Source organism: Chenopodium quinoa, unplaced genomic scaffold, assembly GCF_001683475.1.
Source record: "Chenopodium quinoa cultivar QQ74 unplaced genomic scaffold, ASM168347v1, whole genome shotgun sequence".
Classification (NCBI taxonomy): Eukaryota; Viridiplantae; Streptophyta; class Magnoliopsida; order Caryophyllales; family Amaranthaceae; genus Chenopodium; species Chenopodium quinoa.
The window spans coordinates 1,661,626-1,671,829 of NW_018742433.1; the positions used below are offsets into that span (position 1 = coordinate 1,661,626).

At 33.0% G+C, this 10,204-nt stretch overlaps 1 protein-coding gene and 1 long non-coding RNA gene across 3 annotated transcripts; both read right to left on the reverse strand.

The window, feature by feature from the left end:
• Window positions 1-1,247: 1,247 nt before the first annotated feature.
• LOC110715661 lies at window positions 1,248-5,178 on the reverse strand. Of its 2 annotated transcripts, XR_002510336.1 has the most exons (3): window positions 3,920-5,178; window positions 3,110-3,809; window positions 1,248-2,072 (listed from the first exon to the last, which is right to left on the reverse strand). It is a non-coding gene; the product is annotated as an uncharacterized LOC110715661 (long non-coding RNA). The 2 variants fall into 2 exon arrangements; XR_002510335.1 differs by having other exon boundaries at window positions 3,110-5,154.
• A 1,945-nt stretch (window positions 5,179-7,123) lies between these two features.
• Window positions 7,124-9,575, reverse strand: LOC110715668. Its single transcript, XM_021894267.1, has 2 exons — window positions 9,438-9,575; window positions 7,124-8,992 (listed from the first exon to the last, which is right to left on the reverse strand). The coding sequence occupies exon 2, from the start codon at window positions 8,880-8,882 to the stop codon at window positions 7,467-7,469; it is 1,416 nt and encodes a 471-aa protein (XP_021749959.1). The 5' UTR covers window positions 8,883-8,992; window positions 9,438-9,575; the 3' UTR covers window positions 7,124-7,466.
• Between the last annotated feature and the right edge of the window lie 629 nt (window positions 9,576-10,204).

Genomic DNA, 10,204 nt, shown 5'->3' on the forward strand with positions numbered 1-10,204 from the left:
TTTTCTTTCTGTTGTAAACAGGTGTGTTCTGCATTTGGCTTGTGCTTCGAATCATATAATCATATATAACACGTTGCTTTCTTTTGAAAGATAACTTGCATTCATGTATCTTTCATTCTAAATTTCTAATAATGGCGCCATGATGGTTCGAGATATCCGAACATGATATTAGTATCAATTTGAATTGACGGCGATTAGTGAGATTAAGATTATATTGTGTAGAAATAAAGAAATGGATTATCATCATATGATGGTGATGGCGACGATGATAATAATAATTGGTAAATGTTGTCACTACACGCCATGGATACAAAACAATTTTAATTTTTATGTTTTTGACAATACTAGTTAAAATTGGTCCACAACGTAACAAATATTGTATAATCAGAAAAGGTTCTAAGGTAAGTTAAATATAAATTAATGTAGCTAATGAATTGATTATTATTCATTTATACTTTGTATTTTCTTTGTACACAGTCTCTCATTTGTACAGTATAATTGGATTTTCCATCAACTTTTTTAAACTATATCAACTTGTGAAAATAGTCTTGAAAGTGTCATTGTTAAGCATACACAATATTCAATATTTGACTTGCAAAACTAATCATTATAAGACTACATGATTATCTAACATATATATACGGGGTGGTTCCGCTTAAAACAAAACTTATAGTGAAAATTAAAATAGAAAATCTCGATCATCCATTATTACTAACAAGATCTAACGATTTAAAAGCCAAGTGATCATTCCAACTTTCCATTATATATACTCTATGGTTTAGAACTAAATATATAAAAAAATAAGACAACTTTATCAAATTTGACAACATTTACCTAAAGGTAACTATGTATAAAATAAATGTAACTTATCAATTTTAACAACATTTACATAAAGGTCACTATATAAAAAAATGAGGTAACTATATCAATTTGATAACATTTACATTGAGGTCACTATATTCAAAATAAGGTAACTATATCAATTTTGACAACATCTATATAGAAGTCACTATATACAAAAATAGGGTAACTATATCCATCAATTTTAACAACATTTACATAGATGTCGCTATTTTAATAAAAAAAAGGTAACTATATCAATTTAGACCACTTACATTTACATAAAGGTCATTATATATAAAAATAAAATAACTATATCAATTTTGACAACATTTACATAAGAGGTCACTATACACAAAAATAGGGTAACTACATCCATTTTGACAACATTTACGTAGAGGTCACTATATACAAAAATAGGGTAACTATATTAATTTGACAACATAGAGGTCACTATGTAAAAAAGTAAAGTGGTATTAAAAAAAGGTCACCACATATTAAAAAGAGACACTTTGTTTAAATTTAAACCTATGTAGGATTCGAATCTACATCCCGTGATTACACAGCACTCGACCAATTGAGCTAATAGGCTTTCTACATGCCAAAAACTTCGCCCGCGTAAAAAACTGAGATCAATAAACTCATATTATTACAATCCCTTGTCTCTAAATTCTCCAAGGTCGTGAGATGCTCCTATCCACCAGGCACAACATTCCGCAAAGTATAGCGATTGAGAATTTGCAATGATTTTAGGGAAGATGAACAACCATAGAAAACATTTCCAGCTTCTCCTAGGCTCCCAAGTTTCTTGTCACCCCATATATCTAGGTAATCTAGGCTTTCAAGAAACTGAAAAGCCTCTATGGAACCGAACTTAGCAAGCCTCTATGTCAGTCTAATTATTGGCATCCAAATGATACATAAGTTATGTGGGCTCATATTAAACATTCAACCAAATTAAGGAGAATAAAACATCAAACTATACAAAAGCTCTTGTAACTTAGGTGATTATCGATAGAACAATTAGACCACAGAGATAATATTAGTACGTACTATTACCTTATATATTTGGAGTTAGCTTATGCAGGGCACTCATTTATCAGGATCATATTACCTCCATTCACAATTTCAGTGCCAAGGCAGAATCCTCCCTTCAATTACTTCATTGTTTAGTCCGGAACTCATTTCATCCTTTTCTTAGACCATAACCAGCTCCACTATGTTTCTTTTACCTGCATCAGATGTCAATAAGTCAGGCTGCTGTGATAATCAACACACATCAATTCCACAATCAAAATAGAGTAAGACCGTGTTCAAAGTGGGGCCTTAAATTACTTCATTTCTGATTGCTTGTCTAAAATACACTTTTATGATATTATTAAAATACTGACGTTTCACTAAAATGTAATTCCAAAATCATGAGAATATATCTTTAAAATTTTATAAGATACATCTAATTATTCTTTTCATGCTCTAAATAAATCTACCGTTGTTAACAAGCTATAAACTTAAAAAGTCAAGCCTAAACAATCAATTATGAACAGGGAGAATACTTGGTTCATACGAAATTGATGCAATAGTCCGATCAAACATTACACTCAAAATTTACACCAAAATATTGTAAAAATTTGGAAATCAAGCCTAAAATTATATCAAAAACCTCAAAACTCATAGAATATTTATTATCTTGCGTTCATACGAAATTGATGCAATAATCCACTCAAACATTACACTCAAAATTTACACAAAAAAATAGTAAAAATTAGACTCAAAAATCAAATAATCACAAATTTACACTAAGAAAATAATTAGCTATTATTAATTTTGACTAAATCACACTATGAACTACCAAAAATCAATTAACAACTAGAGCAATCAATGTGAGTAACCAATTAACTAAAATTGATCCAATACGACTAACTTTAGATTAAAGGAATTAAATAAAAATGCAAATTAAACTAGCCAAAGTCGAAAAAAAATATACAGAAATGGCAGTAAACTTGCACAATAATCACAACTTCACAAGAATATGAATGCAAAATGCAATTTGAATCAACAGCAAACAAAAATACCAATAAGAGTATCAGATGCGAAGAACCTTAATATAGGAAGAATTAAACAGCTAAAAAAATTGAGTAGCAATAATCAGCGAATCGATTACCGATAATTAGCAAATCGATTAACAACTACTATAATAAAATCAAATAAACAAGCAATTTGACCTAGGCAATCGAAAAACAAAAATAAGGAAAGAGGTGTAAGAACTTACCTTCAACTAAATTGATTCTGAATCAAAATTGCTAGCTGAATGAAAAAATCAAATTTAATGGCAAGATCAAATTGCATGAAAAAATGAGATAGAATTACCAAATTTTTTTTAGGAGAGAGAATCAGAAGAGAGAGTTCTGCAGATAGGTAGGACTGTAGGAGAGAGAAAATAAAAATGTGAGAGTTATAAAATGACGATCGAAAGCTAAAAATGTTAAATGATATATTATCCGTCAGATTATATTCGACGGTTAGAATTAGTTGTTTTCAATTTTCATTATAAGGTTTGTTTTCACGTGATCCATTCCCTATATATATAATTGTAAGAGATTTACCAAGAGGAACACGCTCCATTGGTTCATGATCAAGGCATTTGGGATTTACCAAGAGGAGAGCCCATAATCCTATATGAACCCCACATCTGGTCATCAGCCCCCCATATGACCGATGCAGGATCCAAGTCCCATACATTGCAATGGGATTAATCCTATAACATTTGCCCCTACTCAAGGATCGACGTCCTCATTGGTTACGGCTCAACTCCGTGGGTCACTACTCCGAGGTTGGCTCTGATATTATTGATACAAGACCATGGCTAGCTCAAAGGATGGAGAGCCCATAGCCCTATATAATAACCTCGCATTAGCCCCCTATATGACCAATATGGGATCCAAGTCCCATACCTTGCAATGGGATCAGTCCTGTAACAACCAACTCAAAACCAATCTAATTCAATCAACCAAATTGGAACAAAATGAAAATTTGGCAACTAAACACACGAATTGAAGTGTCGAAAAGGAATATTATGTACCTGATGATTATCCAAAGTCGTGTGGATAAAAAGTGTCTTTGAGCAAGGGGGTAAAATGGTCTCAACAAGTGGAGGATATAGATGAGGCGTAAATACCATATGAAAACCACACAAGCAAGTATAGATGGCCCACAATACAATGTCAACTGTGCATGACCTGCCGAGGTAGAAGGTTTACTCCCTACAAGCAAAACCGCAAGCCAAAGATCCATACAAGCACCAATAAAGGTAGAAGAGGAGGAGAAATGAAAAGAAGATGTCGTACAATCGCCATTTGAGAGAAGGAGAAGGAAGAACCAAGAAAACAACAAGAAAGAGGGGAACACGTGCATCCAAGCAACAACACATAAGTACTATAAAAGTGAGGGAAAAAGAGAAATGGCATCGTTCAAATGAACAGTAACCAGGCTCCTCCCTTTTTAGGGATTACAGAATTAAACTCTTTGTATACATCCTAAGCTTCCATTTTACTACAACAGATGTATCCATAACTTTCAAGTTCAATACTGTTCTTTGGCAAGATATATCAAATATCACACATTTTGATCCAAGCCAAGCCAACACGAGTAAAATAAAAATCTGCAACACTACCTTGAAACCAACAAGATAACCAAAAGTCTTTAACACTTGGACGTGGATATAGACACTTGGACACTTCATTTTGAGCCATAGTCATTGAAATTCTTCATTAAATAGCCTAGTCGTACATGAATATATGAATCCAGGTAACATAGCCAAAAGTATAATATGCACCAAACTTACAAACAAGATGTCACTAATCAAGCTTAAAAATCTGGATGCTAAACAAGCTTTACTGTTCATATGTGATTGCATCAACGCTCAAACAAAACAAGAATTATAACCCAACTTACTATCAAGGATTTACTAAATAAAATTAGCAACAAAAGCAATTCACTTGATGTTATAATTGCAAAGAAAATGAGGAAGATGATGCCAGAATATCTTTCAGAGATATTGAAAGGTAAACAAGGGGGTTGTTAAACGTCGCTCCCAAATTACTAGGCGTCGCTCGCATTTTTTCCTTGAAATTCCGTATTTACCCTTCGTATATAAATACTCACGAGACTCACTCACGACACTTACAACACATTTCATGCTCGATAAACTTAAAAATCTGAAATTTAAAAAAAAAAAAAACACAGCAAATTCACAAAAATAACTAATATTACCTAATAATACTAGTACTAATTACTCAAATTATCACAAAAAAATAATAATCACAATAAAAATTATAATTATCATACAAAAATTACATTAATAAATTTGATTAATTAATTTTTGTAAAAAAAAATTCGTTTTGATTAATTAATCAATTAAAAAAAAAAACAAAAAAAAAAAAAAAATTGGACATCCGCCTAAAAAATCTGGATCCGCCATGGAAGATCCGGAAATTCTAGGCGGATCCTCCATGGTGGATCCGCCTAAAATTTCTGGATCCACCATAGAAGATCCGGAAATTACATCCGCCTAGAATTTCCGGATCTTCCACGGTGGATCCGGAAATTTTAGGCGGATGTACGCTTTTCAAAAATAAAAAAAAAATTTCTAGGACTTACGGAATCCTCCGACGATGCCTCCGGAGTACAATCGTTGTCGTCATCTATCGTCCTAAACCCGTCACTAAAGTTTAATAAAAAAAATTTTAAAAAAAAATGGGATTTTTGGGGGTGGCCTCGGGAATTTTGGGTTGGATGTCGTGGGCTCGGGAATTTTTTTAACCAAGTAGTGGATCGAATGTGCTCGGGAATAATATAAAATGCTCGGGAATCTTTTTAACCAAGTGGTAGAGCCTTATATAGTCCAACTTATAGAAAGGGCAATATGGTCCTTTCATGTCAAAATGGGAGCGACGCCTGGTAAATTGGGAGCGACGTTTAGCAGTTCAGGTAAACAATTGCAAGGAAGATGATGACAAAATATCTACTTCTTTTTCACCATCTATCTAATCTGTTTCCAAGATTAATTAATAAGATATTGAAAAGATACCTAGTATTACAATTATAAGAAGATGGTATCCAAACCGAGCAATGAACTAATCAAAGAAAACCAGAACTACGATAGTTATACTTCAAGCAAGACAGCAAAAAACAGAGGCCAACACATGGACACTTTCAAACTTCACAAAAATATGCTACAGAGAACACAATGGATCTTCAATAACAGGGAAACAAACTTTGCTTAATCCACTGCACATTTCAGGTTCAACCACAGCTACTCAGAAAATTCCCTATGTAAATAATGACATTTCTAAGTTTGAAAAGGCATAAGATTAATTTCTCATACAGCATACAATATATATCATTTTATCAAGACTAAACATTTGCATTCACTTAATAAAAAAATCTTCGTAACAATAATTCATAATACAAGTTAAAATATATTGGTTGAATTATTTGAAGTTATTAGTTTAGTTTATGATTCAATCTATCACAGTATTTACACAAACAGACAAAGAACTCTTGTAACTCTTAGAGCTTATTAGATCAAATGACGCAAAGAAAGACATTGAGGGAATGATCATTCTCTATTGTAAACCATGCATATTGCATGAGTCTAATTGTAGTTATGCTACCACAGTGTCATTCTTTTTTGGCGGTATTTTCTTGCTTTAATTGCTTGTGATTCATAGAGTGCACACCTCATGTTAGTCATATATGGTTCGAGGTCAAGAAGACTATGAAGCCGGTCCTTACAAGTATACATACAATAGTTAAAATTAAGTATATAAACCAAAAAAAAAAAAAAAACCAATTAAATTTCTTAATTATAATGTTAGAAGATAATAGGTCTTGAATTCTTGATTCATAGTTCCAAATGTACTAATTGTTGTTTTATTAATTATGCTGAACTTTAGAATATCAAGGCCAACATGCTTGTCTTCATACTTTATAAGTTCCAATTGATAAAGGGACCGATAAATCTTTTCATTTTTTATTTTTTTAATGGACAACACTTTCTAGAATTATAAATTTTACAAAAGAGAATGATCAATTACTAAAAATAATCTTTGTTGGACAATTAAGGTATTAACAATCAATGCCTTAATCCCATAAGCGGGGTAGACTACATGAACCAAATTGTAAAATTCCAAAATGCAAAAGAACACACACTTTCTAGAGTTGTAATTTATTTTATTTTTTAAATAATGAATTACTGAAGATAATTTTTAGCGGAAAATTGAAGTATTAACAATCAACAAGCAATACCTTAATCTCAAATGAACCAAAATGTCATTCCACAAAATAGTCACATAAGATTCTCCATTCCCTCCGATCAAGTGCAAACAAAACAAAAAAATTATATAATGATAATGATAGTAATTATTATACATATAAATATATTATTATTGGAATTAACAAATAAGAAAGCCAACACAGCCACCACCATGCGATCACCCGTTGGTGCCTATATAACTGCTTGTATTTTGACAGATTACATCCAATAAACACTCACTTACCAGTGTTCTGACTTCTTGCACAGAAGTGTGGATAAAGAATATTTTTGACGTTAGCTTCTAAAGCCAGGCCTATGAGGGTACGGATACTGCTGTTGGGAACCCTCGGTGAAAGAGCAGTGGAATTGATGGTTGTTGTAACATTCGACAATAACAACCTTTTTCAAGCTTCAGTTGATGGTAACTCTCAAGTATCCCTGTCCTCATGTTGAACTGAAAGACACCATTCATGTCCACAAATACCATGTCCCTATCAAAGGGATGAAAAGCCATGAGCCTGAACCTATAATCGTATTTTTTAAGAGATGGCTGATGTTGAAGTATCACCCTGTGTGCCGACTGCCAAACCCCCTTGTGATAGTCTTCCAAATCCCAAACAAGCAGGACAGTGCCGCCATCAGCCTTCTTGTAAATAAGACGAGCCAACCGAAACTTCCCTTGGCACACTCCAAAGCAATATCCAAAGATTAAAGAGGGCTTAATGGATAATTCATTTGGTAGGTCAACTGAATGGCAGCTGAGATTATTTGCATTTGCATCAAGAGAAACAAGCGAGGGTCCATTTAGCCAATGTAACTTGCCCTCGTGAGATAGAATAGGGGTACAGGAGAGATAAGCATTCAATGACCAGGGGTACCAATCAACAGCGATGTCCACCCACTGTCTCGACTCTGAAGAGAAGATTCGAACGCTAAACTGTGAGGCATATATTTCAGGCGGAACGACAACACACGGTTGAGGAAACATGATATCGCTACGAATACCAGGAAGTAAAATCACCTTATATTTACACAAGCCATCTCCATTCTTATTATCATGGGAACACAAAAGTCCAGCTTTTGGATACTGCATTAAGTTTAAAATAGTTCGTTCACGATCCTGGTCGCGGATAGGAGGAGGGGGAATGTGTATCCAACACCTCGTAAGCAAATTGACCACATAAAGACTACCAAAGTGACCGCAAAGAAGCAGGTCATGACACGAGGCCATAACACGCATTGGCTCAATCTTTAGAAAGTTGTCATTAAAGTCCCTCTTGAAATTCAGGTCAAGTGGTCTGTTTCTTAGAGACTTAGACAACACAGGGTGATTAGAAATGGCTCCAATAGGATTCAATATTTCCGCATTTCCACTTGGACCAAAAACTGAATATTGGAACACTAGGGTAAAAGGACATTGTTGATTATGATTATATTCGGTAAAACGACTGACAAAGTAATCACTAGAGAGTAAAGAGCACCAATGCTTGCAAACCAACTTAAATCGACACACAGAGTCAATTGGGAGACGTAGGAATATTTCGGTCAGCAGCTCGTCTATCATGCTGCTAAACAACTCAAGCTTGAGCTCTAAATCAGCCTCAGCCTCATTCTCCCCTCTCGATTTTAGTTCCTTCCTTCGTTTCGAAACAACCAATGTTGATGACCTCTTCTTAACCTTACTCCGTTTTGTCATCAAGCGAGAGTAAGGCACCATGTTGAAACCCATTACTACAAATATGATAATGATTATGATGATTATAGATTAATTTACAAATTACAGAAAATACCCCAATCCAAAACTCAACCCCAGCAACCAGGGAAGGAGGAGCTGCTGACCTGTTATCAGTGAAAACAGGTCAATTTCAATTCAAAAAATCCACTTACAAAACAAAGTTCAAAACTTGATTTGATTATGATTATGATTATAGATTAATAAAGGGGTTTTATGTGGGTTTTTTAAGATTGACTTGAGCAATGATTATCTTGCAAAACTAAACTTAGGAGATTTTACGCTGAATTTTAAACAGGCCCGTCCCTGAGGAAGCGCAGGGAAAAGAGATTTAATTTCATATTGAATTATCTCGAAAAATACATAATTTTAGGGATATTTGATTCAATAATCAAATTGCGCTCATAATTTTCTTTTCTTTTGGATATGATGTTTCATAATCAAAGAATTTACGAACCCTAAACTTAAAGCACTGATAATTAAATTAGATTAGATCAAATATAAACCCTAGTTGTGAAATTGATGTGATGATAACAACAACAAACAACTTACCTTAGAAGCTGCTTCAATGGGGGATACAAGAATTAGATTCAACGGAGAACGCTTCAATGGAGAACGTTGAGTGCGCTTCAATGAAATAACTCAGAGAGGTAGGAAATAGGGATGGAGGCCTTTAAAAGCCATGACCCGCCATACTTATAATATGGGTTAGATCCGTCTGATAAATAAATGGGACGAGTCTTTATATGATCGCCTAATTATGAGATAGGTGGGCTTTATAAAGGTTTTAAGTAAATATGTTTTAAATATCAATAATCAATCAATCAATATTAATAACTATAATAATAATAATAATAATAAATAAACTATGAATATAAATATAAATATAAACATAAACAATAAATAAACTATATAATAAAAGACACACCAGCAATGACACGTGTCATTTCCTGGTGTGTCCTTAATTTTATTTTATTTTTTTGGTTTTTTGAAAAAAAAAAACCTCAATCATAGAATAAAATCTTATACAAAAATAATTTATTATATATGTTAATACAAAGATAATTACTTTAAATATAAAAGATTGATTTACCTTTTCACACAAACATTTATGACTATAATACAAAATATTAATATGATTTGCGACATATAATGATTTACTACACAAGAGTATTTATATTTTTTTCCCTTAAAGTTGTTTATTTATTGATTAGAATTCACAATAGAGTAGTGCATATACATTTACTACCCCTTGAATGATAATAACCCCGCTCTTTCCCTTCTCTAAGTAAAAATATGTTACTATATTAAATTATTTT